This window comes from Lagenorhynchus albirostris, chromosome 4 (assembly GCF_949774975.1).
Source record: "Lagenorhynchus albirostris chromosome 4, mLagAlb1.1, whole genome shotgun sequence".
Lineage (NCBI taxonomy): Eukaryota > Metazoa > Chordata > Mammalia > Artiodactyla > Delphinidae > Lagenorhynchus > Lagenorhynchus albirostris.
In genome coordinates, this window is record NC_083098.1 from 110,939,780 (window position 1) to 110,958,789 (window position 19,010).

Genomic DNA, 19,010 nt, shown 5'->3' on the forward strand with positions numbered 1-19,010 from the left:
AACTGGAGCACTGAATAACGGATTCAGTTTCCAACGAGCTGGTTCCCTATACCTGGTCATAGGCCACACCCCAAAATCTAGTCACCGACAAATCTGCCATCTGTGGCCGAAGATGGACTGGGCCAGAGTGGATGGGCCAAACTGTTACAGAGAAACCCCCTCTAAAGAGCAGAACTTCTGGCTGCGCAAGGATTATGACACACAAAGGACTGTTTCGACTGTTCCTGGATGAAATACTACAATTCACATATACATTAAACCACGCAAAAAACGAACCCACAAAACCCTCTAATTGAAAATGTGTAGAAGTGATGTAGTTAAAACAACTGCTTTCTAGTCTGACCAAGTTATTTATTTTTGTTTTGTTTTGTTTTTTTGCGGTACGTGGGCCTCTCACCGTTGTGGCCTCTCCCGCTGCGGAGCACAGGCTCCGGACACGCAGGCCCAGCGGTCGTGGCTCACGGGCCCAGCCGCCCCGCGGCATGTGGGATCCTCCCGGACCGGGGCACGAACCCACATCCCCTGCATCGGCAGGCGGACACTCAACCACTGCGCCACCAGGGCAGCCCCCAAGTTATTTTTTGACCTGTCACATTTAAAAATATTTTCACTACCACAAATTTAGAACTTGGGACAAGAATATATTTTATTTTCTCATATAAGTTCTACCAAAAATATATTTTTTTCTTAACTTAAAAATACAGCTTTGGAAAGCAAAATTTGAGTTGTTATAATCATTACATGTTTTACAAACAGTTGTGAAAGGAGAAGATCAACGGAATGGATTCAATTTTTAAATATAAAAATGTTCATTTTAAAAGCTTGACCTTGTCCTTTAATAACTTCAAGGTGGGGTTCTTGCTGATTTTCTTGTTAAAGATGACCAGGAGTTCCTCTTCAGATTTGTGATGTTCATTTGTCACTGCATAATACTGAGCTAAAACCTTCACAAAGGAAAACAACTGTCAAATGGGTGTATTTGTCCTGAAAATTGACCTACAATGTTCTTTCTCTGACCCACAATAAGGCCGACAGTGACAAATGAAAGAACCCAGGTACTGGTTACACAAGGGTGTCCTGCTTGTGACAATTCATGTAGCTGTACACGTGTGAGCACCTGGCTGCATGTTTCAGACACTGATAAAAAGTTACAATGAGAAAAAACCATTGTTCTGAAATAATCAAAAGACAGCAACATACGTAGAGCAGTAATTTTCATATTTAATGTAGGCACTGCTCTGGCTGAGGAAGCGTGGATGGGGTCTGGCTCCATCCCTTCCCCACAAGCCCTGAGGGGCTAAAAGGAGCAACTTGAAAGTCACTGAGACACACACATACACACTACAGTATTTCAGATTTAGAAAAACAGAACAAAACTGTACATTTTAAAATAAAGAAATGATTCTCCCCAGCTTATATATACCTGGTTCATACTTCATACCTTTTTCCTTAGCTTTTTGATTGTTATTTCGTTGTCTGGGGCCTGTTTCAGAACAGCTTTAATAGTTCCCTTCCAGTTGAATTTACCTACGATATAGAGAATTATATGTAAAACACTGTATTTTGTTGTACTATCAAAAGGGTTAAGAAACCATTTCTGCACCATCTATTTGCTGCTACCCAGGAATGAAGAAGCCCAGAACGGACAGGATGCCACAGTACCGTGCTGCAGACACCTGACCTGTCCAATCACAGTGGCCGAGAAGCGCTGACTACCATCCACAGAACTCATTCTTAGAGTGAGCAGGTTAACTAAGTACCATTAAGTACCACCATCCTATAAATTCCTATAAAAAAGATAGGGCTTGTATCTAATGAACTTAAGATTTACTAAGGATCCACTAAGATCAAGGCGCTTTCTAAGCACAGTAAGCAAGGCAAAGATGAGCAAAAGGAGCTGAACCTTGAACCAGAGAGGACAGAGGACAGCCACAAATAATTACTGTCAGCAGGTTAGGACTCATCTTGGGAACCTCTGCTTCTGGGGAGATGAAGACATGTAAGCTGAAGATACATAATGCTAATGAAAGAAATCAAAGATTTAAATACACGGAAAGACACGCTATGTTCATGGCGTAGAAGACTCAACACAGTAAAGTGATCAATTCTCCCCAGATCAATATACAGGTATAATGCAATTCCTATATAAATCACAGCAAGATTCTTTGCAGACATAGGCAAGATTATTCTAAATCTTCTAATTCTGAAAAAGAATAAAGCGAGAGGAATAAGCCTACCCAATTTCAAAACTTTGGCTATAACTACTCTAGTCAAGAATGTGTGGTGGAGGGACGGATACACAAACCAATGAGACAGAACCCAGAATAGAACTACACAAATATGCCCAACAGATATTTGACAAAGGTGCAAAAGCAATTCACTGAGGGAAAAGACAGCGTTTTCAACAAATGGTGTGGACCAACTGGACGTTGACGAGCAAAGAAATGAACCTTGAACCAAGTCTCATACCTCAGAAAAATTAACTCAAAATGGATCATGGACTTGGGTGTAAAAATCTAAAACTGTAAGACATTTCGGGAAAAAACAGAAAAAAAGTCTTTGGGATTTAGGGCTGGCAAAAAGAGTTCTTAGATGACATCAAAAGTATCATCTCTTAAAGGAAAAACTGACAAGTGAGGCTTCATCAAAATCAAAAACTTTTGCTCTACAAAAAGATACTGTTAAGAGGATAAAAGGACAAGCTACAGACTGAACAAAAACTTGCAAACCACATATCTCACAAAGGACTAGTATTTAGAATATATAAAGAACTCTCAAATCTCAACAGTTAAAAAAAATCAAACAATTCAATTAGAAAATGGGCAAAGAACGAGAACAGACAATTTAATGAAGAGATAGACAAATGGGAAATAAGTACATGAAAAGATATTCAACGTCATTAGGGATATACAAATTAAAACCACTGTGAGCTATTACCACATACCCATTGAAATGGCTAAAATAAAAAACAGTAACACCAAATGTTGGCCAGGGTGTGGGGAAACTGGACCCCTCACACATTGCTGGAGGGAATATTCAACGGTACAGCCACTCTGAGAAAGTGGGCAGTTTCTTAAAAAACTAAACATGCAACTACCGTACTAGACAGCCATTGCACTCCTGAACATTTGTTCCAGAAAACATGACGCATGTCCACAGGAAAACCTGTACATGCACTTTATTCATAATAACCCTGAACTGGAAATAACCTAGATGTCTGTCAACAGATGAATGGATAACCAAATTGTGGTACATTCACACCAGGCCACTGCTCACAATGAAGAGGAATGGATTATTGAGATGTGCAGCAACCTGGATGAATCTGCTGAGAACAAGGCTGAGTGAAAAGAGCCGATCTCAAAGGGTTACAGACTCAATGATGCCATTTATGTCACATTCTGAAATTATAAAATTATAGAAATGGAGAGGTAAACGGAGAGGTAAATGGAGGTAAACGGACAGTGTGGACCTCTGGGGTAAAGGAGGGGGTGGGGCAACAGGAAAGTGGGTGTGGCTATAAGAGGGCAGCAGGAGGGTCCTCGTGGGGACGGGAATGTTTGTCTCTTGACTGTACGAGGTTAACAGCCCAGTGGCATTTTGTCCTACAGTTGTGTGAGGTACCAGCCTCGGAGGAAATGGGGTAAAGGCTACAGAAGGATCCGTAAGTCTGTATCATTTCTTACAACTGCACGTGAATCTACAATTATCTCAAAACTGAAAATTTAACTTAAAAAAAAAAAGAGAAGCTTCACATAGTCAAAGTTACAAGCTAAGAAATCTAACCCAACTCGAGCAGTTACTAAAGTTCTGTGAATAAAGTCTTGATTCCCATGGAGTCCTCGGGCCTGTTCTTGACTGGCAGGACCCTAGGGAGTGCTCTAGGCCTGAGCAGTGGGAACAGCTCTGCGGAGGGGGCAGTGCTTAAGAGGAACCTTGGAGCTGACAAGTGCGCACTCTGGCTGAGGGACGGGGTGGCCGTGGGGCTCTGAGCGCGGGGACAGCAGGGACAGACCCAGAGACGGGAGGAGGAAAAGCCAAGCCCGGCTGGACCTCAGGGTACTTCTAGGAGAGGATGAGAGGCAGGGACAAGGAAGCAGGGAGAGCGAACAGGGCCTCAGAACCAGGGTTTATTTTAAGCTCCAAAGATAACACATGCTTCCAATCCAGACAGCTTTACATTCCATCCTCAAAGCTGGACAGACCCTGTACGACCAACTCACATGGCTCTTGCTCATTACTTAGCAGTCACACCCTAGAGAACGGATTTTGCTTCAAGTTCTTCCACGTGCCTCCGGAGGGCATGACCATCGGACGGGCCCAGCTCTCCTCCTCCTCCCCCAGCCTAAAGAGGGCAGAGCTTCCAAATGATGGCAGCCATACCTTTTGCAGAAGCCTCATGGTTTTCCGGTTCTCCGTCCTCAGAATGTCCCAGGAGCTTAATCTTTTTCTTCTTAGAATCCGCTTCAACTAAGTAATTAGAAAGATTTAAAAAAATATTTCGCATTTATACTAGCGGCTACCATTTAATGAGAAGCCTACATGGCCAGGCCCCTCACATCCATCACCCTGCTCATTCCCCAAGCACCCCAGACCCGTGGGGTTTCTCCTCCAAGGCAGATGACAAAATGGGCAGTTGCGAGGTGATGACACCTGCCCAGACTAAGCCCAGGATGGCCTGATCCCAAACCTTATGCTCTTTGCCTTACGTGGTTCAAAATGCAAGGTCTAACAGATTTTAGACATCCCAAACTCACAGCTTAAGAAGTATTTAACAGGGGCTTCCCTGGTGGCGCAGTGGTTGAGAGTCCGCCTGCCAATGCAGGCGACACGGGTTCGTGCCCCGGTCTGGGAAGATCCCAGATGCCGCAGAGCGTCTAGGCCCGTGAGCCATGGCTACTGAGCCTGCGCGTCCGGAGCCTGTGCTCCACAACGGGAGAGGCCACAACAGTGAGAGGCCCGCGTACCGCAAAACAAAAACAAAAACAAAACAACAAAAAAAAGAATCCGCCTGCCAAAGCAGAGGACACGGGTTCGAGCCCTGGTCCGGGAAGATCCCACATGCCGTGGAGCAACTAAGCCCGTGCGCCACAACTACTGAGCCTACGCTCTAGAGCCTGTGAGCCACAACTGCTGAAGCCCGAGCACCTAGAGCCCGTGCTCCACAACAAGACAAGCCACTGCAATGAGAAGCTCGTGCACCACAACGAAGAGGAGCCCCCGCTCGCCGCAACTAGAGAAAGCCGGCACGCAGCAACGAAGACCCAACGCAGCCAAAGGTAAACAAAAATAAATAAATTTATAAAAAAAACAAAAAACAAAACAAAACAAAAAACAAACCCTGGAGCATAAGCTAGCCACAAACCTTCCGAATGCTTCTGCTTTCTTTTCCCTAGACTGGTTTTTGTCTCCCCTTCCCGCTCCGCGCCTCTATCCACCACCCCGTCCTGGGTGCACTCAGCCTTGCTCCTCTGGCTCTTCTTCCCTGCAGAGCTGACGGCCTCGAAGACGGCCTCCCCTGCAGCCTCCTGCTCGGCCTCCTGTCCTGCTTTGCGCTTCTTAGGCTTCTGACTCTTTGAATTCTCTTGGTGGTTTTCTAATTTTAGTTCTTTCTTTTCCTTTTTTCTCTTCTTCTGCCGTTCTTCCTTCCTTTCTCTCTTATTCTTCTTCGTCTCTGCTGGCTCTTCCATGCTGTCATTTGCTTTGGAGGACACGACCTTGGCATTGTTCTCTGCACATGGTTTGGCCGCTTGCTCCAGCGGCTGCTGATCTTGCCCCTTACTGACTGGTTCCTTATTGTTAAGTGAAACCAAGAAACACATAAATACTCATTCCAGACACATATCATCTCATGTATCTACTGAATAAATTCTTCTAAGGAAACTGTTATTACTTACCATTTTACAACTGTGACCCCCACCAAAATAGTTAACATGTGGCAGTAAGTATACAAAAATGGAAAAAACTACCCACAGTCCACATTCCTCTCTGCACTTAACATTTTCATTCCACTGGAAAAGTGAAGAATCCGTATGCCATGTAAAAGCCAGACCTTTAATTCTGGCTCGCTGTTTGCCTTTTTGGTAGAAGATGAGCATGTAGGTGTGGCAGAAACCACCAGATTTATGCATCTGCAGACCTGGGTTCAAGTTCCAGCTCTGTTCATTACTAGCCAGGTAACTCAGGGCAAGTTATTTACCTGCTCCAAACCTATTTCCTCATCTGTGAAAAGAAAGCTAGTGATAGCTACCTGATACAGTTCATGTACAAATAAAATGAGAAAAGCGATGCTCAATAAAGCAGCCAGACGTACGGGAAGAGTTTTGTAAACTACTGAGTACTAGACAGAGATGCTGTTATCATCATCAGTGTTTAGATTGATGGTTACCCTTAGTGGACAGTCAGGGACACCTGGACAGAGTATAAAGTGGAGAGTAAGGAACCATGGAAATGTGAGCTGGAATAAGATAAACTTCCCATTTACTGCACCACCTTATTCAAACCAGCACACAGACTGTTTTAAAAAATGACTTCAGCAAAGCCAGCCCCATTGCCTGCTGCAGTCTCTAGGCCTGCCCTTTCTCAAGAGAAGATGTGGAGCAATTCACTGAACTGCTCAAGGAGCCCTGATGCATCTGGAGGGACAGGGCCAAGGTCAGTGCTGGCGGCTCCGGGGCTGCTGCAGGTGTGGTGGACAGTCCGAGGCCAGGGCCCACGTTCCATCTCCGTTAGTTAATGGCCAGATGACTGGCACAAGTCACCGCAGTCCTCCTCCTTTGAGAGGCGAGGCCACAAGGGGGGAATGCTGCCCCCAACCTGGACCAAATGAAGGACTGGCTTTCACTGACAAACAAGAACTCTACTGAGCTCCCGCCTCAGGCAACCCTCAATGCCCAGCCCCGGGCTCAAAGAGTAGCATTTAGGATATTAATACTAAAGATTAAACTAAATAGTTGGAGTTTTCTCAGCAGCAGTTCAGAGAAGCCAAGTCGTCCATGTACATGCGGGCGGGGCAGGGGATGAGTTCAGAAAGGATCTCAGGAGGAAGAGGGACACCCTGTCCTACAAGCTCCTTCCTAGGGTACAGTGTGTAGTGAGCATGATCACACCAGGGTCTCAGTGCCGCAGCCCTGAGACCGACCCGTTCAGCTAAGTCTCTAGCTGCTGCCTCGCCTCCACTTCCAAACCAATCCCCCAGCTGCTGGAAGAAGGTGGAGAGAGGGAGGGGAGAGAGCGAGGAAAGGAAGGAGGGAGGGAGACACACATTCACCCGCCCAGCAGCTACTCAATAAATGAGTGAACAAATTCACTCCCCATCTACTTCGTATTTCATTCCAGGCTCTCCTCCAACGTGGTCCCCTCAGGGACGACTTCACCGACTCTCTCCTGACAGAGCACCCTCCTTTACTCTCTGCCCCGTCTCCTGCCTCCCATTGCTTCCTGGCCCGTATCACACCTGACACCATAGCATCAACCCTTATACGCAGCTGTCTGTCTGCCTCCCCCACTAGAATACAGCTCTGGAGGGCAGGACTTGGGCCTGAGGATGGCTGCATCCACAGTGACCAGGTGCGATGCACACCAGGGTACAGAGAGTGTTGCAGCTGAGAAGAATATAAAGTCTCCAGCCCAACACCTGCGGGGCCTCTGAACTGTTTGCACCACAATCTCTAGGCACATGCTGGGACATTTACTGCACAAAGGCAATGCAATAACAAGCCTCGTTTTACAGAGCTCAGAGTTTACCACGAGCTGCTTACTGGTTATTTTATTTAATTCTTAGTATGTTCACAGCTTTAAAAAGGAAAGTGGAAAACCCTTTTTTTTGAACTCTGGAGTTAAACTAAGTAATTTTAAACTTTTGATTCTTAGTTAAAATGTAAATAACCTTTAAAAAGCAGGTGCCACATAACTGCCAATTAAGTGATTGGTTGTAAGGTTTCAAAGGCCTAGTTTGTATGTTTAGAGACACACGCTAGATATACTGCCAAGAGAAAGTTTCATTTTTATCCCAATCTGTGGCCAAAACTATTCTCTCTACATAAAAAAGCAAATTAATTGCTGACAAGGTGACTAGAATAAAAGACCAGTCAGACCCCACTGTTTTTTTTGAAACACTAACAATATGTCTCCAGATGGGACTTAAGCTCCAAGTAGGAGCTAAGTGCAACTGAATTAATGAGAAAAATGTGTAACAATGTAACCAAGAATGTGCCTACAAGATATCAAAGTAAGACTCCCTGCATGTGTATTCCACGTCTGGGGCCTCTCTGATCAAACCATTTTGACTGAAGGTGGTTGACTCATTTACCCCAATGACTTCTCCGTCCAGCAGAAGGAAGGAGACCAGCACTTACCGAGTGCCCCCACCTGCTGGGCATGAGCTGGGATGCCTGTATACCCTCATTTGCCTTCCGTGACCCCTCACCCCACACCTAAAAGAACACCTAGTCACCCTCTCTGTCCTCACCCTGTTTATTTTTCTTGGTGGCACTATCACACCTGAGATATTTTCTATTTTTTGTTTGGGGCCTGACACACATCAGGTACCCAGTAAGTACTGAGTATAAATGCCCACTTTTATTTAAGATAAGGAAACTCAGGCTCAGAGAGGTTAAATAACATGCTCAAGATCAAACGCTTGGCAAACAGCACAGCAGGGATTCCAAACCAGGTCTGTCAGAAACCCGAAGGTCCTGTTCTTTCTAACACTTCCCGCTGCCTGATTTCTAAGTGGATCAATTCATGTTAGCTGGTACCATTATCAAACATTGGGATTAAATACCTTTCTCTGCATAATAAGGAAATCTTCTCTGCAGTGCACTGTTTATTCCTTCCCATTAATGAAGGCACAGAGAGGCTCTCTGAAAAAGAAGGCTGTCTTGACCTCCAAAAATAAGACATTCCCGTTTCATTATTACCAATCATTTTTGCCACACTGCAAGTCTAGAGTGAGATCTGACTTACATTGCTGGAAGCTTCAGAAAAGATATTCCACACCTGCTCCAGGATGGATTCATTATGAACTTTTAAACTGTTCTTCATCCAATTCTGTATGAAAAAAAAAAGAAAAAACCTCACTTATCCCATATTTTGACAGGTATACATAAGCTGTCACCAATAGGCCCATATCCCTTCCATTCAAGGAAGTCATATCAAATACATACCTGAAATTTCGCCCTTTTCCTGGGAACGTTGTCAAAACCACTAATTTGCCCTAAAAGTTCCCTCACTTTGGGGCCGACATTGGGTCTTTTTATTAATTCATTAATTTTCTACAAAAAATGAAGATAAAACAAAAACAATAAATAATTGACAGATGAGTTTCATGAAAGTCAAACTCGCGGGTTCACACGTCACGTACAGATTTTGTATTAATGTCTATGTTTACAAATTCAACATAGTACTGAAAGTCCAGAGCAATTAGGCAAGAAATATAAAGCATCCACACTGGAAAGGAAGAAGTAAAATAATCTCTGTTCGCAGATAACATAGTCTTACACGGTGCAAACCCAAAAGATTCCACAAAAAGAATCTTCAGGGCCAATTAACAAGTTCAGCAGTCACAGGATACAAAATCAACACTCAGAAATCAAGTTGCATTTATATACACTAACAGTAAACAAATCGAAAAAGAAATTAAGAAAACAATTCCATTTATAATACCATCAAAACGAATAAAATGCTTAGGAACAAACTAAACCAACCAAGGGGCTGAAAGACATATACTGAAAACTACAAAACACTGCTGAGAGAAATTAAAGATACAGATAAATGGAAAGATATCCCATGTCCATGAATTGAAGACAATATTATTAAGATGTCAGTACTACCCAAAGAGAGCTACAGATTCAAATGTAATCCCTACCAAAAAATGAAAAAGCTCTGGAGATAGATGGTGGTGATGGTTGCACAACATTGTGCATGTACTTAGTTGTATATACTTTAAAATGGTAAACTATATGTCATGTATAATCTATCACAATTTTTAAAAACTGAAAGAAAAAAGTATAAACAAACCAAAAGTGATCAAAAGAATAAGACAAAAGTGGATATTCTAGGGACTAAATTTAAGATCAAGACAACAATATTAAAATCGAACAAACAAACATGACATAGCAAGAACAAGAGATGAAAAATAAATAAGTGATCTAGAGAAAGGGCTTATGGCAATCACAGTGAAGGCAGAGGAAAAAGGTAATTATTAAAGTTAGGGAGATGGCAATCCATAAGAAAGATGGTCACTTATGAGCCAACAAATAAAGACAAATAATGCAGCTAAACAAATATAGTGCAGGAAAGGGTCCCTGCATTAGGGAAGAACTGCAGCTATATATAAACAGACCAGAAAAAAACTGATACAGGATACAAAGAGGATAAGGCACCCAGGCAGAAAAACAAATCAAGAAAGCATGAACAAGGAAGAAGTCAGGCTAGCTCAGCACAGGCCAGAGCCGCGTGCTGAACCAGAGGAGAAGCGTACCAGCGACCGAGTTTGGAGGAAAACACTGAGATCCATGCCAAATAGGGTATTTCTCCCTGACCCACTATCCACTCTCTGTGTGTAAGCACAGAGACATTGGGAAGGATGCTTGGTGAACATTAACACTGATGGGATTCCAAAATTCAATCTTTAAAAATGGAGAATTTATGGATTTAAGGAACAGAATAAATACCCAAATCCATGTCTGTTGGACAGGTCGCAGCAGGACCCGTGCACTCTCCCAGCAGACCACATTCGGTCTCAGGTGTCTGCTAACGATGCCAGCTAGCGAGCTAGAGAGGACTTGGATGGGGAGCGGACCGGTGCACCAGGACAGAATCCGGAACAAAGTCCTCGGATCTCTAATACAGTGGCACGGCTGCTGAAGCCTGACAGTTTAGAACAAGGGTGGGCAAACCTTTTCTGAAAAGATTTGAGGCTTTGCAGACCATTTAGTTTCTGTCCTAACTACTCAGTGCAGTCCTTGTAGCACTAAAGCAACCATAGACAACGTGTAAACAAATGGGTATGGCTGGGTGTCAATAAAACTTTACAAAGAGGCAGTGGGCCGGATCTGACCTGTGGGCTGTACTTTGCTGACCTCTGCTCTAGAGGATTTCATCCAAGATGTGATGTCAACAGACACAGAACTCACACACCAGGTACCTCCAGCTCAGGGGCCTAGGAATGTTATCCGGTACTCAGGGAGAGCAGACATAGGGCCCCAAAGTATGGCTGATGGCCGCCGGCCCAAATATCTCAGTTAAGACAAGGGGTCTCACTAGCTTCTCAATCTGCACTGGCAGACTTTGTTAGTCCTTCGTGAACCGATTTTCCCTCCCAGGAGTTTTCTAACTCAGTAAGCTAGTCAATATCAGAAAATTCACATTTAAACTCTGTCATCAAAGAGAGTAACTATTTATTTGATTTCCAGGAAAATACAGAGTTTCCACACAGATGACATGTCTTTTCATTCTCCTACCTTCCTTTCTGAATCTTTCCTCCTGCTACTCTTCTGTAAATGGTGAATAACATACTGGAAGCTATACCTCAGTAAACTAGGGATTTCGCTGCTTTTGCCACTTTTATAATGTATGCTTTCATTCTATTTTAGAAGTAGAAAATTCCTCACATTTATGAAAATGTCTCTGTTTTGCCCGACTCTGATGACAGACACCACAGCTTAACATAGTTTGAGTTATAAAAGATGCATCTTCACTAGATGCAGATACAGATTAGAAAGGTTCTGTTCGGTTTCGTAGCCAAGGGAAAGTCAGTGAGAATTTGGAAATATTTTTGCAAGAAATCTGCAAAACGTGTAGATTAAAGACAAAATACACTGCAGTTGCACTGAAAGAGAAATAAAGAGCTCTATCCGAAGACGTGATGTTTCTGGGTCTTGCCTGCACGGATGATAACATTTATTCTTGGTTTCTTAGGTGTCCCAAGAAACTAGAAGATGTCAGATGAAGCTTTTTGATGAATTAGATCTTACAGGGCTTCCCTGGTGGCGCAGTGGTTAAGAATCCGCCTGCCAATGTAGAGGACACGGGTTCGAGCCCTGGTCCGGGAAGATCCCACATGCCGCAGAGCAACTAAGCCCATGCGCTACAACTACTGAGCCCGCGCACCTAGAGTCCGTGCTCCGCAACAACAGAAGCCACCGCAATGAGAAGCCTGCACACCGCAATGAAGAGTAGCCCCTGCTCTCTGCAACTAGAAGAAGCCCGCGTGCAGCAACAAAGACCCAATGCAGCCAAAAATAAATAAAAATAAAAACAAATTAAAAAAAAAACAAAACAGTTGAAGTCTTTAAGAAAAAAAGAGATACAGTCCAAGTAAAATAATAATAAAAAGAAAAGAAAAGGAAGACCTTACCTGAATCCATGCCTGCTGTTTAACATCACCTTTGTGGGTTTTACCTTCATACCCTTTGCCACCATACTTCTGATTTTCGCTTATGCATTTCACATGGTTTTTATAGTCGTCACCCCTTAAAGTGAGAAAGTTCCACCGTTAGATTGATTCTCAAATTGGAGTCTCTGTCTAAAGCTAGCACGCTGCCCCAGCCTTCTGCCGTCCACACTTACATTCACATCTGTGCTCTGTACAGCCATCTCACCTCTTTCACTTACTATACTGGTAACCTCCTGGTCACATCACATTTTCCTTCTTCCCAACTGTTCAAAACCCACCACCAAACTTTCCACCCATTTTTATATACAAATGTCTTAAAATCAAATTGATAGGCAGCATTTTTTTTTTAGTCATATGTGAATATATACTAAATAAAAAAGGAAAGAACTCTCTACAACAGGGTGGCTTTATCTTAAATTACAAAACCTGTAGGACTTCCTGGAAATATAGTAGGCAATCAATAATCAGTTGTAGACTAAGTTAAAAGGTGGTGTAAAATGGTGGTATCAGGTCACAAAAAAGATCTAGGAGTCTTGGGAAAAAAGGAAACTTGATTCTGTCTCAAACGATCTTTCTAAAGCTCTATGGGGTCCTCAGGGAAACGTGGGAGCAAGGTTGAGGGCAAAGTCCCCTAAGGAGAAACCACCCAATTTTCACCTGTTCTATATATCCCTCCTCCTAGGATTAGGTATGAACGAAGACTTTAGCAGTTTCCAAACTTTTTTTTTTCTTTTTTTAAATATCACTGCTTTAGAAAGAAATTAAAAGGGACTGTCAGCAAGTATCCCCCAAATGCCATAGAGGCCACTAGGACGGATGCACCAAAAATGACCTTTTTACCTGAACCCTCTGAAGCTGAAGGGAATCAGTATGAGGCTGAGGTTGGCCAACTACAAATGACCCTCCCGAAGAAACAGTGGACGAGCAAGATCCATCCTGCCCCTCCCCTCAGTCCTCCCCTTTCCAGAGACCCTCTCAGTGGAAGCACCTGACACACGGGGGGCCAGGAGCTTCACTGCCACCATCACCGCCGATTTTCTAGGGAGGGCCGAGCCTCTTCTCCCAGATAGCTCCTCCACTGTGAATTAATAAATTCATTTTCCGGTCTATAAATCCATTTCTTCACTGTGATCAGCACACCACACCCCTGAAACCCTACTCCACGTGGTCACCTCCCTGGGTCTGGTAACGGTGCCAAGGACACAACAGCAAGTGTCACAGACTGATCAGATTATGACCGAACCCATAATTCCCTTTCCCTGAGTCTTCTCTTTACATCACCCTTAAAAGGCAAATGGTCTTGTAAGGCACTTTTAATTTTTTTTCTTAATTTCTTTTCTCAAATTTGCCTCTTGCTTATTCTTTTTTTTTTTTTTTTTTTACTGCTTTGTGGGACCAGGGGTTCCATAATTGGTCTGGACCTTTACTATGGATCTACCTGAATTCTGTGGAACTTACCAGAAGTCTTTACCGCAGTCAATGCAGGAAAGACATTCACAGTTTCGGCAAAGAGCCACATGCTTTTCTACTTGTATTTTCTTCACTGATTCACCACATGCATTGCATGTAAAAAATACCATTTTTAGCTAAATGATTAAATATTTTTTTATCCAAGACAGGTTTTAAGTCTTATCCTAAAAGAAAAATCAAAAAGGAAAAAGATAATTATCATTGTAGTCTGAAACTGCTTTTCCAAATATATGATTCAGACAGCTAGCTTTTCACATGAAAACAACAACAGAATCAATAAACCTCTACCACCACATAAGTAAAATTATAATCAACAATAATAATATGGCTAACTTTCGTTGAGTGCTTACCATGTGCTGGGCTCTATTCTAACAGCTTTAAGCTAATGAACTTATTTAATCCTCACAGCAACCCTATGAGGTAAGGACTATTACTGTTCACAATTTACACGAGGTATTGGGACTCAGAGAGATTAAGTAATTTGCCCAAGGTCACACAGTAGCGGAACCAGGATTTAAGCTTCACAGGCTGTCTCTAGAGATGAAGAGTTTTGGGGGCGTTAAATGAAATATCCTACCTTTCCCAATAACTTAAAGTGCATACATGCGTTCTCTTTCTCTCTAATGCCTCTAGGTATGCGCTGCAAATTATTTCAAGTCCCCAAATACAATAAGAACACAGCAAAAGGGGAACCGAGGAAGGTTTGGAAAGTGGAGAAGAGGCCTAAAAATAATTTCTATAAGCACAAAAAGCACTCCTATAGGCATAACTATGTACCCACCAGATGTTAAAAATGAGGATGTGCCTCTCAGTTTTAATGGACAGGAGTAGGTGTGGCTCCCTGTCAGATCAATAAGAAAGAAACGGGACCATATTCAGGTGTCCCAATGCTGGGTGCTGCATTACTGGAGGGTGTTCCCAAACCCAAGTGTCCCGAGCACTGCCCCATGATCAAGTGGGTCCACACCTACACATAACTACCATTTAAAAAGTTCACGGAGATGCTATTGTGCTTAACAAAACATGAATTCACCTAAAAGTGTGACAGAAGTCATAGTAACTTTCCAGGGTTATATAATTTTTTATCACTAGATTCTAAGAGTGTTGTCATTTTACATTATAAATAAGTTTCACATTATAAATAAGTTTCACAGCAAAAATATTGAGAACAATTGTTTAACCCAGCACTTTCTTCCTCATGGTGAAGGTAAGGATCAAGTAAACTGATACAATTTGTTTCCAGATAAGACTTCATTCGAGAATCCTTCAGCACAAATGAGTGACTCCTGGGTCGTGGAAAATTCTCATGTATGAAATCACTGTCTCTCCTCCACTCCCACGTTCTGAGTCACTGCTGGAGAGGACATACCTAAGCAAGGATCAGGGCTATTCCCATCCATTCAACCCTGAATGGAAATGTACATCCTGGCTGCAACTCCAGGGTTTACAGAGGCCCAGCTGATCTCTCTTGGGGGTCTCTTGCCCCACCGAGCACTGCTGGATGTCAGTTTGCCTGATGTGCTACACACAAAACACGGGTCCCTGACCCCAGGACCCCTTCCTCAGCTCACCATCAGGGTTACATGTGGTCAGCTACAGCCTAGCAGAGAATCCAGAGGAAAACAAACCTGACTGTTCTGGGATGCGCACCAACAAAGACCATCTTCTCACCTGGTTATGGTAAAGATGTGAAACAGTCACAAGTCCTGGGGGGCTGGCATCACTTGGACTATGACCTATTCCCCCAAAGCCAGCATTCTGTACCCAGCAGAAGGATGATAGATTACTGGCAGGCAACAGAGAAGCCACCCTGCCTCACAAGGAGAACAAGGCCAGAACAAAAGCCCACACCACACTGTCAAATAAACAGTCTCTAGCGGCACTTTGGTCTAAGAATGACAGTAAACCATTAATTAAGCACCCAGAAATGGACTGTCATTGTACACACAAGGTAGAAGCAGCTGCGATGAGCCAAATTACCTGCTGGAAAATTTAAAAGTACTTTCATAAGGAGATTCAACCATGAAAAAAATACCCCCTCAAACTGAAGCTATGGACTGGAGCTTTCCAACCTTCATTTTTGAGGTCTATTCTGTATCTTAATCAAGGGGGAGAGGGGAGGGGAGGAGGCTTAGGCAAGCTTTGAGATCCAGTTGGGTGGTGCAGGCTGCAGTGGAAGGTCAGGAATTAAAGGCCTGAAGAGGACCGCTGGAGACAAAATTTATCAACTCAAAGCCAGTGATGTTGACAAAAAAGATGATCGGAGTATCTGTGTAAAACATGTTTTTACCTCTGGGGATTAACCATACACAGTGTAAACATCAGTTCAGGCGAGGATTAGAACTTGGTCACGTGTCCGTCAGAAAAATACCCCTCCAAACGTTTTCATTTGGTTTTTCGTGGCATATGTTTACACTTAGAAATCTGTTGCGATTCTTTAAAAGGTAGAATGGGTAGCTTGCACAGTAAGCCAGAACTCAGTCTCACAGTGCCTCTGGATTTTTAGAGCCATCAGTGCATTTTTAGGGTTGATGAGCAATGGCGGCAGTGTGGCCACCTGCTTGCTAAGGAGGTAAGGTCTGTAAGGAGCTTACCCCTTTCTTTTATGCAGTAAACACTTGCCTGTGTGCCTGTGTGGGGAGAGGAGGGAGGGGCTGCAAAACAGCAAGCCCAAAACCACCCTAACTGCACAGCCTGCCTGGCAAGCCTGAGCGCAGGGCTGACAATTTCAGAAGTGCAAACGCTACAAACTTACAAGAAGACACCCTGTGAAAATTCAGCTCCTCTAATTGAAGATAGCACTGCACTTCCTGAAACAAAAGACTCAACTCATTCAAACTTCACAAGACTAAATAAATGTGGAAGAAATTTAAATAATTAAACTTTCAAATGATGTTTTTGGTAAATTTGTAACATTTGTAGCTCAGAGGTTAGAAAAGCTAAAAACATGCTGCATTAAGACTTTTAGGACACCTGTCTACTGGGTTCAGGTGCCATATATGTCATGACCGTCCATTTAAAGGAAATCTAAGTCTTTAGCCTAAAGCCAGGCCACACTGGGCAAGGAGACCACCCTTGTCACAGCAGAGTATGATGGGTATTGGACAGTAGCGCTGAGTTGATGGGCAACAGACAGCATCAGTATGGGGCCGGGAACTTGTGAAGCAATCCAGGCACCTCAGTCTCCTCTTATCAAGACAGTGGCCGAGTTCTGTTGACCTGGGCCTGGAGTCAGGGCCAGAGGATCTGAGCTGGAGCCCGCATCTGCCAAGTGAAAACTAAATGACCTCGAGGTACCTAAACTTCGCAGATTCCGTTTATCTGTAAAATGGGTCTATTATCTATCGTAGAGCACTGTGTGGCAAGTTAAACAAGATCCCAGATGTCAGTGATGGATCCTTACCCAATGGTAGAATTTCTTGTGATCTATTAATCTGCACGTCAGTGACATGGCTCCCAGTCCCCTCCAAACACATGCTTCTTTAAATGTGACCCTCAGTCCATCCATCTATCTTCATAAACTCTCTCTAGTCTCCTATGGCTCCCCACCCCATGGGTGCCCACGCTACTGCCCTGTTCCCTGATGACATGAACTCAGGTTTGTTCTGGGATTGTATTTGGGGTGATTTTTTACCTTCCTCCCTACACATTTTTGTATTGTTTATTAAAAAAAAAACAACTATTCTTAAAACGTTCCTTCGCATACACACACAGACCTAAACCCCACTGCCACCATCACACACCGAAACAGCCCACCTGAGGGGCCAAGCTGTCAACAGCCCCCAGTGAGCTGTGGCCTTGAGCACTCAACCCTCAGAACTTAAATTCTCCCATCTGTGAAACAATGCATCTGGTCATCTAGGCCAGCCCTGAGCCCCTTGGGGGGTGGCGGGGAGGAGGGAGAATTCCAAGAAACGAAGGGTATGGTGAAAGGGAAGGACAGACAAGTACAAACTGTCCACCATCACACCTAAACCTCTGAATGTGGGGTGATGAGGGTCTGGATGTGCACTCAGGGAGGACCTCTCCCTTGCTCTGCAAAAACTCTAGTTGGCAGGTACACCCATCTCCACTGGACAGATGAGCCAGCTGAGGCTGGGAGAAGCTGAGCCGTGTCTCTCTGCCTCCCAGTTCCAGTCTCACACCCTCCCCACACACTACATCACCAGCACGGGTTTAAACACTGGTGTAATAACTATCTGTGCAAGCCTACCTGTCAGGCACTATGCTAGGCACTGGTGGGGAAGGCTGGGGCCGCTCTTTGAATAAGTCCCAGATGGGCCCTCTGCAGGAAAGGCAGCCTTGTACGCACTCACACCCCACTTCATGCCCCTAATCTCTCCTCAGAGGCAGGGGCTGCAGAAAATCCTGACATTTATTGAGCATCTACTATGTGCCAAGCCCTATCATAGGTGGTTAACACGTTTGGGCTCATGTAATCCTTACAAGAATTCTCTGAGTTAGATTCTATATTATTCCCTTTTGACAGACCAGGCACGAAGTGGTTCAGTAGCCTGCAGCAGGTCACACGTACAGTTAGTGGCAAACCTGGATTCACACGCAGCTATTCTGGCCCTAAGTCCCGGGCTCTCAACCACTATGCCCTAAGGCCTCCTCCTTTGGGATCCAGCTCCCCAAGACTCAAAGAAGGCAAGCGCCTCGTCCCCAACATGCCTTGTAGCCCAGTCCAGCGGTGACCAACCATCCTGGCTGCAAACCCCTCTGTGGGTTCAAGGCACGGGGGCCTTTCCATTTTAAAACCCGGAGGGATTGGTCATCCCAAGTCCGGAACTCCTTCCACTTCCCCAGAGTACGAATGGGACCTGAATGCATTTCCTCCTTCCATGCGTATACGCCAAAGGAGAGACTCTCTAACGGTGGAAACGCAGGCATCGGCCACAGCGCGTCCCCCGCCCCACTCTCTGAGCCCCAGCCTCCTAGGTCGGACCTCTGGGCCACCGCCCCTCACCTCTGAGCCAGCGCCCGCCAAAGGTTTCAACCGGCCGCGAGAGCACGTGGAATCGCCACCGCCCGCCCAGCGGAGCCGTCACCTCCCTCCCGAGATTCCCCCAGCAAAACTCGCTTCTGCGCCTTCCCGCGCGCCTGCGCGCCGCGGCCACACCTCCTGGAGGAAGTGACGAAA

The 19,010-nt window shown here is 44.4% G+C and overlaps 1 protein-coding gene across 1 annotated transcript; it reads right to left on the bottom strand.

Annotated features, from left to right (window-relative positions):
* Positions 1-628: 628 nt before the first annotated feature.
* On the bottom strand, positions 629-18,968 carry LYAR (Ly1 antibody reactive). Its single transcript, XM_060147358.1, has 9 exons — positions 18,837-18,968; positions 13,856-14,031; positions 12,359-12,473; positions 9,165-9,272; positions 8,965-9,048; positions 5,363-5,789; positions 4,381-4,467; positions 1,442-1,527; positions 629-944 (listed from the first exon to the last, which is right to left on the bottom strand). Exons 2-9 carry the CDS (start codon positions 13,975-13,977, stop codon positions 810-812), a joined length of 1,164 nt encoding a protein of 387 aa, XP_060003341.1. The 5' UTR covers positions 13,978-14,031; positions 18,837-18,968; the 3' UTR covers positions 629-809.
* Positions 18,969-19,010: the final 42 nt, after the last annotated feature.